Here is a 21,233-nt window from a genome sequence, read left to right as displayed (position 1 = left end):
AATTTGTTACTTGTATTGCTGCTTAAAGAACAGACAAATTTCTGCTTTAAGATGAGAAAACTTAGTTATATAAGCATGAGTGCCACAGCTACTGTCTGTCTTCTTCAAATGTAAGAAACATGCCAAACATTAGTTTTCCAGAGTCTGAGACCCCTCAGCATTGCGTGGAAACTAAATGTGTACTTGTTCGATGAGGGAGTTCAGCGTTGGCACTGAGTTCTTTAGGGGTGTATGCTTGGGGCAAACTGAACCAATGGAGCATCACAATTCATGCCTCTAGGAAGTGAAAAGTTGTCTTTGGAACTTTGACACGATCAGTGCTTTCCTCATCTCAGCCTCCTCCAGCCATGCTTTAAAGCTCATTTTTCCAATTTCCCCATTGCCATGGTAGGATCAGCCACACAAGAGTGAACAGAAGGCCATGACAGAGACTGTAGGGCCTCTAGGGTCCCCTGAGGTGCAGCTGCCAGCTTCCCTTCTTGCTGGACCGCCTTGGGGCTTCAGGCATTACTGTTCTCCCATTCTGTTTATTAAATAGGACAACAACAGCAGCTGGTTCCTAAACTCAGAATGAAAAAAAAAAAAAGTTAAAATAGTCTGTGGGAAGCCCCTAGCTCAGTGTTTGTATACACTAGATTTTTAATACATGTAAGCTATTTTTATGGGACTTAAAAATGATCTAGGGTCCTTACGTAGTGAAGATAGACATTTGCCTTGAACTGACCAGCTAATTAAATCATGCAGTGTTGGCTTGGCTTCAAGTGCATGTATTATCTAACTATACCATATAGGTACAAACGTATGCTGAAACCTGGAGAGCAAGAGTGGAAGATGTCGAGGACCAAGACTCCTTTCCAGTGTAAAACACAATAAAACAACAAAACAAAACAAAAAGTGGTAACGAACCCCAGAAGTTTGGTCTGCAGCTGAAATCTATGTGCAATTTTACAGACGGGTTGTATTGCATTCCCAGAATAGCAACCAGAGAAGGAGAGAGCGGAAACAGAGCTCCAGATTGTCCTTGTACTAAACATTCTCTTAAAAGAAAACAAATTCTTCTATTTGTTAATGTTAAAGAAAAGGAGAAAACCCTAATATTACTTTAAAAGGGAGAGGGGAAGCCTTCCAGCCACCTCTGAGTTCTAAAGGAAGGAATCTGAAAATGACACATACTTTTTTTATCCTTAACCATGAATTAACGGGAAGGGAAATGAAAAATAAAATGAAAACTCCAGGCTTTATATCAGTGAAATTAAAAAAAAAAAATCAAAGGTCTGGTAAAAAAAAGTACTTTCCTTCTAGTGTTTATCACATGGGATGGTTTCTGTTGGTGACATAACATTTACTTGAAAAATAGCCTCATCTTTTATTTTATTTTATTTCATTTATTTTTTGTCTTTTTGAGACAGGATCTCTCTATGCAGCTCAGGCTGGCCTTGAGCTCATTTTGTAGCCTAGGCTGGCCTCGAACTCACAAGGATCTTCCTGCCTCAGCCTCTTAAGTGCTGGGATTACAGGTGTGAGCTGCCATACCCAGCTCAGCCTCACCTTTTAAAAATAAAGCAAACTGTGTGGCCTATCAGAGTTGCAGAGCAGGTTTGTCACCAGCTTTGGGCTACACAGAATAAGGGTGAGACTCCAGAGCCTCATTCTGACTGTTTATTAGGACTTGTGGATGCTATGTTGGATACCCACGCGTCTCTCAAAGGCTGTGTGTGTCTTCTGAGGAAAGCATTTCCATCCTGACAATCCTATGTTCTCAGCTAATACTATGAGAGAAGTTTAAAAAAATCACACATACTCATAGTTCTCAAACAGGGGTGAGGGTGTGGGGTACTACGAGCGTTTAGTGAGTAAAGATTATTCAACATCCAACCACACAAAGGGAAAGAATAATTTGGCCCCAAAGTCATTAGTACCAAGATAGAGAAACTCTGGCTTATAGAAATTTAGCCAAGTTCTCCCTTTCATGTGAAGAAAGAAGCAAGTAAAAACACAAAGAAATAAAAACAAAACAATACCCAAGCCTTTAAAAATTCTTGTATCCCTTATTGTGACAATTTGACTTGTAGAATACACTCCAAAGACAGTGCTCAGCCAAGCTCATAAAATGTCTTTTTTGAGGATATTTTTGTACTATGTTTTATAATAGCAAAACATTGAAAATGACATAAATGCCCATCATTTGGCTGTGCTTAAAATAAATCATGATTTGCTCATGCAACAGGATGCATTGGGCCAACACAGAGTGAAGAGAAAGGATATTTTGAAATTGAGAGATTAATATGCCATATTGTTAAGAGACAGTATACAAGTTACAAAATAATATATGGAGTTTGATGCCAGTTTCGAAAAAGAAATAATAATACGGATATATATGTGCATGCTGATGCATGGTGCTTGACTTAACTTTCAATGCTAGTCTTTTCAGCATCCATGTTCTCTGTCACCCCAGCTTTGCAAGCACTTCCTTTGTAATAAAACTGAAAACTTTCCACATTTGCTTTTGCTCCTGAATTTTTGCATAGATCTGGCTAAAATCTTCCAGCAGCACCCATGCCACAGAATGAATATTGGGATGCTTTGTAACTTCTTCTGCAAGATTAACTAGTCTACCACCTTTAAACTCAGTCTCCTTGAAAGTCCCAGGACATGGGCAAAATGAAGACAAACTTTCTGCCGGAAACAGACCTGCAGAAGGCAATAGTGGAGGTAAACTCATGACAACCAGAAAGGGGAGAGACAGAAAGGAGGAGACTGAGACAAGAATGCACCCTTTTAGGTCACACCTCCAGAGATCGACCTCCAAGCAGGCCCCAACTCCTAACAGCAAGTTAGGTGTAGCACTCCATGTTCCAATCACCTTCTAAACACGTGGGACATTTGGAAGACATTTTAGATAGAAATCATAACGGTGAATATGTGCATATCCACGTAGGGAAGCATATAAACAGCTGGCTCTTAGAAATAGTGGAAAATACGGGCATTTTTATTCTATATGCCTACCTGTGGTTCTTACTCATTAATGTAGTAAACATGATTAATTTCTTTCTACTTCAATCTAAAGGATAGTTCCTTTTGCCAGGCAGGCTGGTGCATGACTGTAATCCGAGCACTCTGGGGGGCTGAGGTAAGAGGATCATAAATTCAAGCCTAAGCTGGGCAATTTAGCAATGTAACAAGAATTTGTCTCAAAATAAAAATCAAAAAAAATTAAAGGTGTGGGGATGTAACTCAGTGCAAAAGCTCTGGTTTCAATCCCCAGTTCTACAGAAGAGAAAAAAATAGTTCCCATTCTTTATCCTACACTCCTCCCTTTTTGCTCCCCCGATCTTTGTTCTTTCTCCTTATCTGTGAGACCTTTTAAAGAAAGTGTCTCCTCCACTCACTGTTTCCACTTCCAGCCACACCTTCCAGCCTTGGCCCTGAGCTAGGCCAGCAGAACCATGAGAGCATCTGATCTGGAGGGGAGTGTCCTACGAGTATCTCAGTGAACATTTGCCACAGGGGCTAGCACCTTTGAAATCCCACTCCATTCTCTACACGGAATCCTCTTGCCTGAGTCACCATCTGAACTCCTTTCTCTCAGCTGGGTTTGTCTGGCTTTCCTGCAGCAGCCTCGCTCTATTTGGCTTCCCGGCACTCTTTGATGCATTTCACATGTTTGTCATTGCCTACGGTATTTTCTCCACTGTGAAACAGACTCCTGCCCCAGACCCTCTGCTTTTCAGTGTAGCATATTCTATTTTTCCTTTCAGATTATAGACAAATATTTCCATATCTGTAATAATGTTCCTGGAGTCTCTGGGATTGACAGTTTCATTCTTTGTACTGACTTCCCAGAAATGATGTTTATTTTGTTCCCAGAACATGAGGCCTCTAAAGTAAGGACTGTGTTTTGCTTATTGTCAGAAGAATTTTTAAATAATTAGAATCCACAAAAAATGCCTCGCTATGGTAGGTGCTGAGTGAATGGATCAACTGAGAGATTATGAGTTTGTGTGTGGAAAAAATGGAAAAAGATATGAATGCATGGGTGGATGGATAACAATATTTTTTAAGTGCAGACAGGTTACAAATTTTATCTAGTACCAGTTTCGCAATAAACTGTGGAGTTTTAAATTTTTGCTCAATATGCTAGTGAGATGACCATTGAGCTGTGATCTTTGATCCAAGATACAAAGCAAAAGGAAAATGATAGTTCTGCTTGTGGTTTCTAACAGAGATAATGTCCTTGCAAAGAACAAACAGAAAGAAAAAAAGTTTCATTAAAAATAAAACCACCAGCATTTTGGAAAGCAAGCATAACAACAGTCCTGATATTCTCTTCTGCAATAGGTCACTGGGAACAAAATGACATCTCTAAACTTAGCCACCATATTTGGACCCAACCTACTGCACAAGCAGAAGTCATCAGACAAAGAATTCTCAGTCCAGAGCTCGGCCCGGGCTGAAGAGAGCACAGCCATCATTGCTGTAGTGCAGAAGATGATTGAAAATTATGAAACCCTGTTCATGGTAGGTGACCTTTCAGTGGAAAGACATCTCAGTGAACTGCATATTGGTTGCTTGTGGTGTATAATGAAACTCAAATTCACCACCTTCTGATTCGCAGTGCCGGTAACTGACTATATTCATGGGAAGCCACATTGTTTCCATAGGAGTAGCCATTTTTGTAGCTGTTTTTTCCCTACTAGTTTGTGATTCCATGTTTAAACGAACACACATACATTGAAAACTTCATTTAGTTGTCCCTTAAACATTAATCAAATTTTGGAGTCATTTACTACAAAAGCAGCCGTCCTGGCTGAGAAAATTTTTTGATAAAAGCCTTCTTTTAAGTATACTATCTGCGGTCCTCATGAATTCATGTATTCATAACCAGAACTGATGACAGCACCTTGTCCAAGGTCAATCATGACATTCCACCTCCAGCATGAAATTTCACCTTTCCTTCCTGTGTCCTTCCATGTCACTACCATGCCACTTCTCTGTCTCTTGAACCCCATTACTGTCCTTATTAAATGTTTATCTTACTCAACATTGTGTTACGGTCATTTGTGATCATTTCCCGTAGTAGATTATATATCCATTTAAAACAAAGGCTATGCCCTTGTTATCTCCTCTCTGTATCCTCTGTATACTTTTGGAAGGCCCTCCATCTGGCAGACACTCAATAAATATTCTTTTGATTTGTATTGAGTTACCGGTTCCTGTTTTCCTCCATAAAACTGCATGATTTGCTCCAACTTCCCTTGAAACATTAGAAAAAATGCCAATTCCCTTCTGTTTCTGTTCTCCACTCACGTTGTGGGTCAAAATTTATAGGCACTTTCTCCATCCTTGTCCCATTTCTCTTGTCAATTGGCAAACATCATAAAGCCTGTCTGTCCCAATAGATCCTTTTTGTAGCCCTTCAACCAAGAAGGTTAATTGACTCTTGAATCTCCTCAGGAGTTGTAGCTATGCTCATCAAATGCCTTGTATTGGATTTATCTCCAAGCTTGTTTTAAGCAAGTGTTTTTATAAATTCAAGATCCAGTGGTTGAAAACAGTTGCCCTCTCTGTATTAACTAGGTGATTGTGACCAAGTAATTCAATACTCAGTGGGCTTCTATTGAAGCTCCTGTGAAAGCCCTAATTCCCATAGTGGTTACAAGATTGATTTGATGTGTGAAAGCATTATACAAACAGTAAAATTCTATGCAAGTGTTGATTACTAATTATGTTACTTGGACTACACTAGCTGCCTCATATCTCAATACTTTGACACCACAGACATAGTTTGTTGACATAATGTTTAATCAGATACGTGGCAAGTAGCCTTTTAGATGATGACCAAGCTAATCCCAGTTCCTTGCATCTTGAGACTCTGCCATCCCCTAGGATTATATGGGCAAACTAAGAAGGAGCATTTATTATATGTACCCAAACGCTACGGGTCAGAACTTAACTCCAAGAGGGCCTGGGAATGCATTTCTGGCTGGGTGCCTAGGAGGAAAAGAAAATGAATTTACCATGGAGAAAAAAATAATGTCTTGATCCTTTGTGTCCCTGAAGCATTGCCTCTGTGTTGCACGTGGTAAGTAGCTCTCAGAAATATTGATTTAATCATTGACTCTATATAAATTTCACACTTTACCCTAAATCCTAATTAATTACATATTTGGATGAATCAAATGTCTGAACTTTTCAACATTTTCATCAAGTTTTAAGTCACATATCATCTTGCCAACTAGTCTTGGCATTACTTCATGTTCTCTGAACTTTTTTTTTTAACACAATAATGCTTCTCATTGATCTTAATTCTATTTTCAAAATTCCATTTTGCAAGCGAAGTTTTCCTTTATGTGAAATCTCAAACCATTAGGCATTTCTTTTTACCTTGGACACTAACAAAACTTTCTTGAAATACAGCTGCTGTCATTTTAATTGAGCCATCCATCTTCTCCCCATTTCCTGCCACCTGAAATACCAAGAATAGCAGGAAAATATCAGCATTACCCTTTCCTCAACTTTTTCCCAATCTGCTTTGTTTATAATTCTCTGTAAGGATTGATGTCGAGATTGTCTTGTGTCATAGCTCATATTTGACTTCCCACGTTATGGGCTTTCCTTCTTAAGGAAGCTTTTGTTGACCACCTTATCTAAAATGCAGCTACTCCACTACCAGCACACACACACACACACGCCCACACACACACACTCACTTCATGTTCCTATTTCCTGTTTTTTCACTTTAGAATTCACCATTAATGGAAAAGATTTTTTTAAAAAATATTTTCTATTTATTCCATTTCCTCACTAAAATGTAAGTTTTCATTCATTTCCATCCACTTAATTGCATTATTTCTGCATTAGGGGTATGTAGGGACAAAAATACACATTAAAGTAATGATTTGATGATACTTTTTAAATGTATAATCTTCATTTTTCCAGTCCTTACCATTTGCATGTGTGGAAAGTTTTAGATATGAGAGGATTAAGGGTATCTGCTCAACAGTTAGTTAACCACTAATTAATCATTCATTCTTTCCTTGGATTATGAGAATTATATACTGAGAGCTGGGTACATAGCTCAGCAGTACAAGTGCTTCCCTGTTAAGCATGAGGTCATGAGTTTGATTCCTGGTACCCCCCCCCAAAAAAAAAGACTGAAAATTGTATACTGGGAAAAAAAAGAACAGTAGAATAGGACGGGAGGCAAAGATTTCAAACCTGGGTCCATAAAAAGAAACTGAGACCAGAAAACTTTGCTGCAATCCTGTCTGCTATCCCTTATCTATGTTACCACACCTTCTTTGATTTCTATTTCTTTATTTATCCAAGGACGGTGCTGGAACGAATCCCTTCTACTTCTGAAATCGGCATGGTTCATTGCTCTAGTACAGTAAATGGCAAACGCTTTAGAGCTTTCAATAACACATACAGCTAGCAGCCGCACATGTGCCATGGGTTTTCCACCACTGCTCTAATATTTCCCTTCTTAGAGTTCCAAAATGCAGGAAAAAGTTAATTTCTTCACATTGTGCATTTTCTGAACATTCTTGGCAATTCAGAGTCTAGTTGGTTATGCCAAGGCTGGTGGTTAGGTGGGTAAAGCTGGTCTGTGTGGACGGACAGAAATGTGTTATGTGTTTTTATATATACATACATAATTTCTTTTGATTTGTTGTTTTAATAAGCTCTTGGAATTATTACAATTTCAAAGAAGCAAATGGAAGACTATACAAGACCTGATGGTTAAAGGTAGTTAGCAACTGTACAGACTCATAATCTTTGGAAGAGTTTCTGACATCAGAAATGAAGCTGCCAGTTTCATTGGAACTGGAAAATAAGATGTGTTAGGCGAGGTGGCTGTAAGCTTGTCTTTGAAGGCAAAATGCACTGCAGAGTAATGATTCCACAGAAGAACTGGTGGATGGGACCTGGAAGCCCCCAAAAGTCTGAAAGGAGCTGCAAGTCTGCGCTCAATGTCTTTCAATACCCGAGACTGAGACTGGCTGTCTCATGTGGCTGGAATCAGACTTAACGGGAAAGGACAGAAAAGAACCCGGCATTGTCACACAATGCAGATTTAGAGATTCACACACAATTTGAGAGTCAGACCAGAGGTTTGCTTTTTTATGCACTGATTTGGAAATCCTATGCCTCTAAATACTTCATGATAACATCATGACCACTCTATCAAAAGACCAAGGCTGGATGCACGTTATACTAGCAGTTCTCCAAATTAAGCCATGCAGCAAAGTTCACAAGGAGACTTGTTAAACATTCTGAATCCCAGGCCTCGCTACAGAAAACTGAATGGAGTGGCACTAGTATGGGGCTGAGAAATCTGTATTTTCTAATGAACCCCTCCAGAGATTCTGGCGGGCTCCTACACACACCTCAGGAGACCACATGCTGGGAGCCACTGGTAGTTTGGAAGGACTGTCAGGTTTGGAATGAGTTACCAAAATTCACACTGTTGCATAGCCATTTATTTGCTATGTGATTTCTAGTACATTTCATTTTCCTCTTGTGAAAAAAAAAAAAAAACAGGTAAAGCAACCAGCTTTATAGGATGGTTTCGATAATTAGAAGCAACATTTTAAAGTTACTGGGATAAAATTGAAATATCCTGGGTACTTAAAAGAAAAGAATTGTTGTTATAAAACAGTGAAGTGATGTGATGCCTGCTTTATTAAAGCACAATTGGGTGTCACCTTGGAATTAAAGCCCACACTGACCCCTGGCACTCTGCTCCCACATATGCTCCTAGTTCCTTACCTTGATCTCTTCCTTTTTGCTGCAACATTTATCCCCTTTTAACTTGTTTTAAAATTTATTTATTCTAAGTCAAAACCTAAGAGAATACAAACCTTATAAAGACAGGGATTCTTGTTTGTTCTGTTCTCTGACATCCAGGCACCTAGAAAGTACTTGGCAGAAGAAAGCTCTCAGTAATAATTATTTGTTAAATAAATACTACACGTCTATATTACTATAAGAAAATGTGCTAGTGTTGTTGTGTTGTTTGTTTGGGTTCCACTCACATCCCTGAGACTTCTGTATCATTATCCTCCACCACTTTGGGTATAACAAACTATTTAAAAACTGCCTAGCTTAAAATGGCACTTTGTGGAAAACACTGGAAATAAAAGCTAAAAAATCAGGCATTTCTAGAAGTATCCATTGGTGATTTGTAAGTAGAAATCATTCACTGACCAAATCATCAGCACACTAATTGTTCCAAAATTTACTGCTTCTAAAAGTGGTATTGAGATTGCCAGAGTAAAATACCATTGTTCTTGGATAATAAGCACTTCATAAAAAATAGAGAAAACAGTGATAGCTTACTCTGCTGGTGGATATTACATGATTTCTATTAGGTCTTTTATTTTAGAGAAGGGAGAAGGAGAAAAAGCCCCACCCTTGTAGCCTCACAATGAATCTGGGGCGCAATCGAAGTGTGGGAAAGCCAGAAAGTTCCCACTTCACTGCCCATCAATTTGAGCTGGAGACTTGCTCAGTGCATGTGGAGAATTTGAGGTGAGCACTATTGAGAGCAAGAATCAGAAGCTGTGACAAGGGTTCCAAGCTCAAAAGCCAAGCTTTGCTTCATGTTCTCTTCACTGCCCCTCCCAAGCTAATTATATTTGTCATGTAACCTATTTTGTATGTCAAGTCAAAAGAAGCCATGTGGTCGCCTAGTTCATCAAATAATCCACCTCTACCAATATATCCAAATAATTGTATGTGATTTCCATTTTTCTGCAGCAAAGACAACCATTTTTCATGTGCCAGAGGTTGGGCTAGTCCTTGCATGTACCTTTGGCTTATCTCAATTTCATCACCATTTTATGAGTAGGAAGGCTAACTTGTTTGTCCAAGAGAATTATCTCTACATCGTGATGCTTCTTTACAAAAAGAAGAAGCACTCACAGGTGGTGTCTCAGATATGGAGTTTATTTGTGGACAAGGAAAGAGAAACTGTAAATGGTGAATGAATGCATTAATACCTCTAAACTAGTCAAACCATCCTCCCACTTGAGATTAAGGCCAGAAGATGCCCTCAGTAACCAATCTGTGTTCTTGTTGAAGCCTGCTCACCTTGTCTCTGCAAAGACAGAACACCTATTCCATTTATATCTATACAGGCAGGAGGCAGCAGAAGCGTATCACTCCTGGGCTGTTTTCATTTCCTTTAGCTTGTCACTGAGCAAAGATGCAACATTTTTCTTCATCTTTGTTACTTAGTCTTCCTCCAAATCAGCTCCATGAGTCCTTGGTACTTCCACTGGTTGCTTTGTTTTGAGTAAGGTGTCCCAGTTGGCCCCCTAAAAAAAAGACTCTGCCTGGAAAGTCACTGTCACTTGAGAAATATTTGTCAAATTTCATGATACTCTATCTTCCAAATGCATCCAGACCAACTTCAATTATGAAATCATTGTCACAACAGAGCCACACAAAAGGTCTGAGGCTGAACCTGCCCTTATAAACAACCAAAGTGATTTCTTTTAGTGTGTTTGCTAACTAAAAAATGTCATCATGATTTCCAGTGATATTTACTTTTGCCAGGGAGTGTTAGAGTTTCAAATGCCATAGCATCGTTCTTGCTCAAATGCAGTGTTGGATTGGTGCGGAAAAGACGGGGCAGGTAGAGTGAGGCTAGGGCCAGGAAACTGCTCTTGGAGAAGCACTTAATGGTTTGTTGTCTTACTAAATGGAGGAAACTCGTACTAGTTTTCCCTCTCAGTGCTTCATGGAATAAAGTACCTCATAGCTTATACCCTAGGCAATCATTCAAACTTTCATTTTTAATTCAATAGGGTAGATTTTAATTATGACAGTTTTATTCCTTCATATGTGCAGTGTTTACATTTTTTTCTCTGAAGCAGGAGAGTACAAAGTTCTTTTGATTTTTGGAATAGCATTATGCTTTGAAGGAACACATTAAAATCTAAGGGGTTGAGTCTCAAGATAAACACAACCATAAATGGTACCCCTAAAATTACTTAATAGTTGACTAAAATCCAATAGAAACTTTGTTGCAAAATAGTAAATTGTAAGAAAAGAATCACTTTGAGCAGGGTATTGTTTCTTCATTTAAACATGTTGAATTGCTTGAGTAAAAAAAAAATCATGTGTTTTTTGCTATCTTACTCCTTAGTTCCCATTTTGTTATATACAAAAACCACTGAAATGAGTGGAAAACTTTGATTATTGAGCTATGCTTTTCATTTTGGCAGGTTTTACATTGTTGAGAACAGTAGCTTAAAAACTCCAGGACATCTTGATGGTCCTCATCTGGGAAAGGAAATTTTTGTTTTTCTGCTCTAGAAATGAACACTAAGGAGATTGTGCTACAGTACTATATTGATATTATTTATAAGAAAAGAACAGACAAAGGCAACATAACTAGTATATACCATGCAGACCATAACCCTGATGATTGATTAGCATTATTTTAAACCATTCCTATACCATTCCCTGAGCACCCTTTAGGTAAAATACAACATCCTCACTTGAGTTCTAAAAGTGCCTAAAATTAAATGAATGAATGAGTGAATGGTTGAAGGTCATAAATGTGCCAGTAGAAGCTTTGGGAGAGAAGAGCAGGAAAGCAAATACAGGCATCATCTAGAAAGTATTTGACTGGTAAGGAGGAGAATGCTCAACTGCGGGCGGGCTTATTGTCCAGTGTGAGGACTTACTGTCTCATAGTATGAAGCCTAGTGGAACACTTTTCTCTCTCTACCATGTCCTCTTCAGCTGCAAAACGACTGTTGTTGTTACCGGAATCTCCCATGACTATCATTGCATCAAGAGATGAAGAAGATAGTTCCTTTTTTCAATATGGAGAAAATCCTTTTCCAGAATCTCTAAGACCTCCTTGGGATATCATGGCCAGGATTGGCACACCTGATCTTGCATGTGCTGCAAGGAAGGCGAGATGACAAAGAACTACATTAGGGACTTTTGTCAGTTCCAAGTCCGCAAGTCCAGTAGTTCCTCCCTCCTGGAAACTTAACTTCTAATGATATGACCAGCAGGAAAACGCATGATCTACAGAAAAAGAAGGACCTAGAAAGGGAATCTGCGGTGGAGTCTGGCTTCAATCCAGTTGCACTTGAGGGCCAAGAAGTTACAGGCTGTAACTGTGAGGGAAGTTAGGACCAAAAACATACCACAACAACATCTCTTAAATTAGTCACCCACCAGGAGTGTTAAACAAAAAGAAGGGAGTGATTCTTCTCTGTGGGCCAATGGAGACAGAAATAGGGATGTCTTGTCTATTAGTCTAAAAAAAGTCACAAGACAAATATTGCCCATCTCCACCTTAACTGTTTTTATTTTTTCTTTTAAATGCTCAACTTATTTCATTTATTCATAATGAAAATTGTCATTACTATCCTTCCCTTGAAACCAATGCGATATTTTCAAATGTGTTAGTTTAATAAAACTAAAACCATAACACCTTCATTAAGGGTAATGCTACAGAAAACAAAAGCCTCTCAAGTCTTCAGGTGCAAGAACAAAATCCCAGAGAAAGTGGTTGATGTCACCGAGATTATATTAATTACAAGCCCCAGAACTGAAACTGGACCTCCGGGACTCTAGATTCGCATATACCTTCATAGCATCTTAATTCCCATAGTGGTACATATAAGCGAGAAGTCTGCCTAAGTATTTCTTTCTTATTTTAAGTTGTGTTTTCCTATCAGTTTGTTTACTTGACTTTTGATTCTATATTAAGTACCCAAATTAATAATAGATAATGAATGTTGATCCAGTTGAACTGAGCCTATAGTTTTAAATTTTCATTAGATAGTAAGAACTTAAATGACCAATTATAGAAAAAGCTGAGAAGAGTCATGGTGAAAAATCACTAGATGCTGTTATATGGACTAGACCTAAAATCAGCTCTAGGCATCATTCCAATTCCTTGCCTCATTTTCCCACTGAATCTAGTTATCTGTACCATTCATTTATTTTTTTTAAGAAAACTTGATTTTATCCTATGAATTTTTGAAGATTTCTTAAATCATTTTGCAGCAGAGACTGGATTCAAATAAATTAGATTAGTTAATGAATTATTCTATTGTGAGCTGTTATAATATATAGGAAAATATTGTATTTCATTCCTGTGACATTGTATCTTTTTATTTATTTGTAAGTAGTGTCTCCATGCCAAAATAGTCTCTTAAAAATAAACTGTAGACTGTTTATAACCCCATCCTTTTTAGTCTATATTCTTTACCAAGAGTCACACATGCTACATAAAATAAACCTCAATAATTATAATCATTTGACAGTTAAAATTAGCTAAATGAATGAAAACTTCTGAAGTGTAAAATAGGTTAACAAAAATTTACAGCAAATTATTCTTTTTTTATTGAAGGAGAAAAAGAAAAAAACAGAAAAAGGGTACAAGTAATACAAAATTTAAAAATTAAACAGTAAGAAATCACTAGTTAATAGGTTAAAAATTCTCATCTTAGAAATAGTTGTTCTAGTTACAAAACTGAAGCATATAAAGTGGACTTTCAAACAGTGAGAGTGCAAACAGTTTTGTTCAATGATCCAAAAAACTCAGTAATATGGTTATCCATCTTATACACTTAAACATATATGCAGTTATAACCTTTAGAGCACTTTCTTTTCTTTTCTTTTGTGCAATGACAATTACATATTTTGGGTTTTATTACTCCCACAGTTCTTATTACTTTTTTTGAAGAGAGTAAAACCAAATGCGACATATCAGAACAGAGTCAGTCAAATCAAAAGGAAGGACATAATAGATAATGTAAAAACAAAATACAAGGTGATTAACAATGGTTACCATACTGCCTCTCAGCAAATTATTCTTAAATAATGATATTTCCTGCACATATAGTAATAAAGCAAGTTATTATTCTAATAGTACAAAAGATGATAATTTATCATTAGACATACCGTACACTTTCAAGAAAGTAATATTACAATCTCTGCACCATGCCAAAGGACATTCATTCTGGTTTATTTTTCAGGGGAAATGGATTGGTACTTGAAGCAAAAGTTTTATCACATGTCTAAGCCTATTCTAAATTAACTGGACAAAAATGCAAGCACTTTTCCTAATTTGCTCCTGTACATTTTCTTTTAAAAAGAGTTCAGAGTATACATTTTGACCTATCATATGTTTAGCTTTGTCTTTAACTTTTTAAAAAACATTCTCTTTTCCCATTTTCACCCTTTACTACATTTTAAAAATAGTACAATAGTGTGTCAGCTAATCGTAATTTTCCATTTGACTGGACTAAAAGACTTCCTTAGAGATGATTGGATCTTAGGGTGCCATACTCATCAGGATTTATCCATCAATGAGTTCATAAATGAGTGTCCTAGAATGTAGGGCCTGTTGGAGGAATGTAGCACATGGGAGGTTTTTCTTTAGAGGCTGCATCTCTGGTTTGTGCTCATCCCCTGTGTTATGTTTCCTGGTTGCCATGACCTGAGCAGATTTCCTTACCACACTCTTGTGCCATGATGTTCATGTCCTGAAGTCAGCCAGCTGTGAACTGAAACCTGTGAAACCATGAACCAGATAAACCTTTCCTTTTGAATTGGAAGTATCAGGTATTTTATCCCACTAATGGAAAAACTGACTAATACAATTGCATGTGTCTATTGGGTCATGATGCTGATTTAACTCTCCTGCTCATTCTCTTCTCTTTCCATTTTAATTTTCAGGCAATTGCATTTGGTTCCAGAACCTTAAATGCCATTTATATGTGACTCCTAAATTTCTATGTCCAGCTAGAACTACTCTCCTGAATTCCAAATCTTTATTCCCAACTACCTAGTAGATATTTCCACTTGAATGCCTCACATATCTCTCAGTACTTCCATTTCAAAGCCAAACTCTTATAGTCCAGCATGGTGACACACACCTGTAAACCCCAGAACTCAGAAGACTGAGGCAGGAGGATCCCTATGTGTTCAGGCCACTCTAGGCTACATAGTGAATTCAAGGCCAATCTAAACTACATAGGCAGACCCTGCCTAAGAAAGAAAAAAAGAAAGAAAGAAAGAAAGAAAGTAATTCATTGACCAAGGGTAGAGAGAATAAAGCCACGCCAGCAAGCAAGCCCAGTCTGGAAACCAGCGCCATGCATGGGCCACCAGTGGACTGAAACAGACAGACCCCAGCTTCTTCCTGTGATTCAGCACCATTCACAGACCAGTGGTAGAGAGAACAAAGCCACATCAGCAAGTAAGCGCAGTCTGAGAAACAATGCAATGCAATGCAGCCATTGTTGATTCCCTATGGTCTTGTTTTGGAAGTCCTGATGCCAGACTGGAACAGACAGACCCCAGCATTTCTAGAGCATGGAGTGGCAAACCAGAAGTACCCTGTGCCCTGCCATAAGTGATAGGCTTATCTGGAGAAACACAGACTGTGATGATAGATAGAGGTGAAATATAATTGGATGCCTATGGTTCTCCGGTGTTTCACTAACACTGCAGGTTTAGGGCCAGTGGTCTGATCATAGCCTGAGAGCATAGTGGTACACAATGTGGCACCTAGGAGGGGATCACCTTCTGAGGATGGCAGCCATTGTTGATTCCCTATGGTCTTGTTTTGGAAGTCCTGTAGCATTTCTATTGTTTTGTTGGGTTGGGTTTTATTCTCTTATGTTTTGTCTGATTATGTCAAATCTGATGGCAGGATCAGCTATTTCAAAGATAGCAAGATATATTATGGTAGCAATTTTGGATTTACTACAGGCTTGTTTTGAAGTCCTTTATTGTTTTGTTGTTATTGTTTTGTTGTTATTGTTTGTATTCTGTTCTGTTCTGTTTGATTTTTATGATGTCCAAAGTTATCTGCAGCTATTTTGAAGACAAAAAGGCATCATGATAACTATTGTTGATTTTGTAATGTTTTGAAATCCTATATCACTTACACTGGTTTGTTTTGATTTGTTTTAATCTGTTTTATCCTCTTTACAATAAAAAAAAGAAAGAAAAAGAAAAAAGTCAAACTCTTGAACTTCCCCTCATCCTTTTGGTCCTGTAGCTTCTCTGAGAATATCTGTGGCAATCTCATCCTTCTATTTGCTCAGACCCCAAAATGCTGGTCTTCCTTTCTCCCTTTCCTTCTTTCTCCCTTTCATTCTCTTTCTTTCATTTCAGCAAATTAGCCATATAATAAATTATCACCTGTATCTACACTAACTTCAAAATCCAAATGCTTTTCATCATCTCATCGTCCTGGTTCAACATCATCATGGCAGATCCGGATCCATGAGAAACCCCTGTCCGATCACCTTTCTTCACCCCTGGCTTCCCTGAAATCCACTTCTAGCTAAGCAGCCAGACTAATGACAGTTGGTATTAGTCCTCTCCTCTAAATCTCCAGAGGTTCCCCACCGAAGTCCTCATCATGAACCGTAGGACTCTGTTGTCTGATCCTGGTTACTTGGCCCTCCCTCCTGTTACCTGCCTCTTTCCTTCCTCATTCTTTCCCAGCCTCACTGGTCTCCTCGCTCTTCTTCACTGGCTTCTCTTTTCTGTCTGTAATGATTATCAACAACAGCCTTATTAGCTTTAGTTCTCTGATAAAATGCCAGCTTCTATGTGACTTCAGCAACACCTCTCCCAGCATTTGTGACTGCCCTTCTTTGACTTGTGTTTCTCTACATGATCCATGCTATGCTTTCCTTGTATTTTCATGCCCATGTTTCTGGATTCACTGTCCACTCTACATAGACAAAGACTCTTGTTTGCTTGGTTTGTGAGTCCCCAGCATCCAGTGCCTGGCACTTAAGAAGCATTCACCAAGGATCTATGCAATGAGTGGATGGAAGAATCTGAAAAAGGCCCTGGTGATCAGTACAGTGGTGGTGCTGAGGCAGAGGGGTGGGAGGCTGGCTGCCGGGAGAGAAGACATGAAAATTTTATTGAGAAGAGTGAGCAAGTAGGGTTTTGCAGTTGTGGGGATGGGAAGGATTCCAAGCAAGGGGGTATCTTGATCAGACCATTCTGGCATCCACGTGGAGAAGAACTCTGATGCACATTTTTAAGAAAACAGTGCAAAAGTCAGTAAGCTTCTACAGCAAAGATCCATTGTATATGTATGTTTCTTTTCCTCTGTAATTTCAAACTCACGTAAGAGAATAGGGGGCTCATACAGCTAAAAAGTCGAAAGATATTGTGGCTACAGGCATAGCTTGATCCCAGACTCAAATGCTATCAAGTTACCCTTTGCTTTTTTCTGTCATTCCCGTTTTTTATATTTGCTTATTTGTCAGCACATTCATCAGACCTCTTATGGCTCCAGACACTGGGTCCCTTCTCTCATAAGCCTCAGAGAATTTCTCATGGCTTTGTGTTGCCACTAATGGAGTCCCAGGACCATTTCTCAGGTCACCTTGATGGTCTCGGATGGATTGATCAGGCAACTTCATTTAGGATGCACGCTTCACTCTTGCACTGAGGCTTTCCAGAGGGAGTTTAGGACATAACTGCTATAAGAAGAGGGAAGTGGGATTTGTAATGGCCAACAGATGACCACTACAAAGGGGTAATGAGGGCTTGAACTTGGGTCACTGCTGTTAGAATGGAAAGAAATACAGAAATGAAATCAAGTAGACCTTCTGGCTCTACAGGGGAAGAGAAGAAGACACACAATGGCTGCAATACAACTTGAAAAGTTTAAGCTTATGTGACTGGGACTTGGAAATCCCATTAATAAGACTCAGGATAAAGTAGGAGGAACTGATTTAGAGGAGAAGGAAAGCGTTTTCTTGCTTTCTCATCCTTGTTTTTATTAATAAATTGTTTCCAGCTCCTCAGAGCTCAAGAGCAATTGAGCTCTGCAAGAGGCAGAAGGCAAATGCTTCCACCAACCACTTATTCTCAGAAGACTTGTCCCTGTGGTTTAAAAAACATCTCTCTGAGCCCATGTGTGAGAGAATCAGACTGAAAATGTATTTGCTTTCAAAAGCTTGAGTTTCCTCTTGTTGAACTACCGGGATCTATGGAGCAGAAAACCATGAGCCCGAGCTGGCTTCAGTCTTCTGTCATAGAAGATTTCCACATGGGTGACTGAGGGCCATCTCTTAAGGCACTGCATGTGGATTAGGCTTCGAAAATCTGGTGATGCTTATTAATAACATGCTAGTGGATACCCATGAAATTAGAAAGTGAGAAAAGCTTGTAAGTGGACTTGGAAATGGGGGCTTGTAACTATGAGCAGGAAAGGCTAAAGGCAGGCACTGAATGATAGAGACCAGTGCAAAGGTAGTGTTAGCAGTTTTATTTCTTTTTGGGTGTTTACCATTCACCCAGTGTGGTTTCCTCAATGTAAAATAAGTCACTAATCAGCACAGCCACTATTTTTGTCCCATTCTATCTCCATTTTACAGGAGGGAAAACTGACACTTAGCTTAGCTTCTTCTCAAAGTGCCTTGCCAAAAATAAGCCTAATAAGCTATGGGCTGATTATCCTATAGCTAATAAGTGTTGGAGCAAGAATTCAAGCATTCTGGCCCCAGGGCCTGCCCTTCTAATAAACTGATCAAATGTTCCAGAACTGCCCAAAGTAGTTGTAATTTTTGCCTGTTGTCTTGGCATAATTCAAAATATGAACTCTAGAAAGTATCCCCATTTGGACAATAAATTATGGACACCATTTCCCTTTGCTTTCTCAAAGCCAGGAACATCTAGTCTGCACAACGGAGGTATTCAAATGAGCAGGTTGTATTTCCAGGCATAAGAGGAATGACATTTTGAATTGAATATGATTATTTGATAACCGTCCTGTTTGTCCTGAGAATTAAACCAGCTGTATGGGTTGGTGGTGGTTTGGTTTTAACTAGTAAATCACTCTGCATTCTTATAACTTTTAAAGCTCTGTTTTATGATATCATAAAGTTGCCTCTCTGCAGGATGATTTTATTTATGCCTCAATACTTGGCTCCTCCAGGTTCCCCCAGATCTCCAGAACGAAGTGCTGATCAGCCTGTTAGAGACCGATCCTGATGTCGTGGACTATTTGCTCAGGAGGAAGGCTTCCCAATCATCGTGAGTATGCCAGTTTTCCACGCTCTAAAGCCATGCTGGGGATTTCAATTTCCATTCCTAAGGAATTAAAAATGTTTACATGACTCTATGCAGGAGTGGCTAAAGTGGAGTTTTAACAACTTTCTGGAAACTCCAATCAGTCCACCTAACCAGAACATGCTCTGGTCTTACCAGTCCACTTACCGAATTAAGGAACCACTTTACAAGACATTTCTGTTTCGGTTTCAGCTTTTTTAGTGCCTTAAGGTTCTTTTGACTGTATTTACTAGGGGAGGAAAACACTAAATCAATGGCAAGAAGCTCAAGGGACTGTATGATGCATCTCAGTGATTCAGTTACCAGAATCTTGATAACTGTGCCTTGGGGTAACTTACTTGTGCAGGTTTACCACGGGCCATGATATATTATCAAACCACAAGTGGGCCTTCACTGAAGCTACGTGCCCTTTCTTGGCTGCCTCACCATGTATAACTAGGATTCTTTGGAAGAAAATGCACACTGGTTTCCATAGTCACCCACATTTCCCATGAGGAAGAAGCAAGCCACACTGTAGGGTATGCTTGGCTATCATTTTTGCCCTGAAGGAGTACAAAACTTTTACAATAATTAGGTTTTATGTCTCATCCCAATAGTTACTTACAGAGGCAGAATATAAGTGGGTGCTGTGAATTTGGGAAAGCCAGTTAAAGGGATAATATCTTATGGTTAATTAGAAGTGTTATCACCACCAAGACACCAAACCTTCAATTTGTGACAGGGAAAGTAGTTGCTGTTATCTTATGAAAGTATCACTTACGTTGTGCTTTTTAGTCTACTGAATTTCAACAATTCTCAGATACCTTTCCCCTCAGGTTTTACAATCTTTAAAATTCATAGCATTCTTTCTTTCTCAGTCTTATATATAATAATAGTATATCTTATTCAGGTGTGTTTTAGAAACAATAAACTATCTTGTTATTTTTATATACTGATGTTGAGTGTGACTAATTAATGTTCATTTCCAGTTATTTTAGACATTAATACAATTATGTTATTTAGAGAAAGTTAATGAAAAGGGACTCCACATTTTTTGATCCCCTTCTGTCTCAGGCCATTACAGTAATAACCCTACTAATTCAGCTTCACTCTATTTCCAGCTAAGCAGGGAAGAGCTTATAATTGGATCACCCTTGCAAATGCACTTTTAAAAATTCAGGTCTGTGCCAATCACTATCAGGCCAAATTCTAGTTCAAGTAAGATGTTCTGCTCGAATTCAAGCCCCAACAGCCATGAGTGAATGAATATATATATATTACTTTGAATATATATATTGGGCTTGCATTTAAGTTTTTTCCTAGATTTCTGTCATCAAGAAGTAAGCTCTCATTCAAACTAACAAGTAGCCTTTCTTCCCAACAGATCATGTTCCACCAGAATTTTAACAAACTCACTGATTTATTTTCTCTGTGCATGAAAAAAGCCGTGGTAGCATTTTTCTTTCTGATTCTCTCATCAAGCTGCATTTATAACGTGTCCTTGGTACCCTGTGGAAAAGCTAGAAAACATTCACTTTAAAAAAACACTGATTTTTGACTTGTCAACATTTTGTTTTTGTGTGGCATTATTAGATAGATACATTTTGTACTCTAAAGACCCACTGATAGGAATCCTTGTTACATGGTTTTAAGTATGCTTTTTGCAGATAAATGCCAAGGTAAGACATGAACCTTTTTTGTCTACTGTTCGGAAAAGACGGGTGCGGGGTGGGGCTCATGCCAGGTTGCCTGATGGTCCAGCCTCTTTTGTTCCCTATCCCTGTGGGAGTAATAAGCACTACTATAAGGTCTAGGTGAACTGACCTGAGGCTAACATCTTAGGTGAGTGTTCGGGCCTCTGGGATAGCAGGAGAGCTGTGAGTGTTATCAGAGAACAGAAAACACTTGACATCACTTAATAGAGAGTAGTGGTTTTTGTTGGTTTTCCTCTAGATACAGGCCAAAGAACAGCCCTGAAGGCTGATCATAGATGTCACAAAGGAAAAGTGCATGCATTAATAAAGAACATTTATTTATAATGACCCGTTGAGACTCGAGAGAATCTTATCTCTCAAGCTATAGGTGGGCTCTGTGTGCCTTAAACATGCTTCCCAAATTTCACTGCTCGGACAGAGGCCCAGGAGATTTTGATACCATGTTCT

General features: G+C 38.7%; 1 protein-coding gene across 4 annotated transcripts in view; it reads left to right on the top strand.

Moving 5' to 3' along the window:
- Arhgap6 (Rho GTPase activating protein 6) overlaps nt 1–21,233 on the top strand; it is a 466,442-nt gene that overhangs the window by 431,952 nt on the left and 13,257 nt on the right. For 3 of the 4 annotated variants that reach the window (XM_063242883.1, XM_063242882.1, XM_063242885.1), the window contains exons 9-10: nt 4,339–4,518; nt 18,959–19,056. In XM_063242883.1, coding sequence (XP_063098953.1) covers nt 4,339–4,518; nt 18,959–19,056 — 278 coding nt within the window. The remainder of the gene's footprint in view (nt 1–4,338; nt 4,519–18,958; nt 19,057–21,233) is intronic. The other variant, XM_063242884.1, reaches the window with a different exon arrangement.

The sequence above is a fragment of the Cavia porcellus genome, unplaced genomic scaffold (genome assembly GCF_034190915.1).
Source record: "Cavia porcellus strain 051 isolate PalLab524CR breed Dunkin Hartley unplaced genomic scaffold, mCavPor4.1 scaffold_33, whole genome shotgun sequence".
Lineage (NCBI taxonomy): Eukaryota > Metazoa > Chordata > Mammalia > Rodentia > Caviidae > Cavia > Cavia porcellus.
Note: the sequence above shows the minus strand (reverse complement) of the source record. Positions and strands in the feature narration are given on the sequence as shown.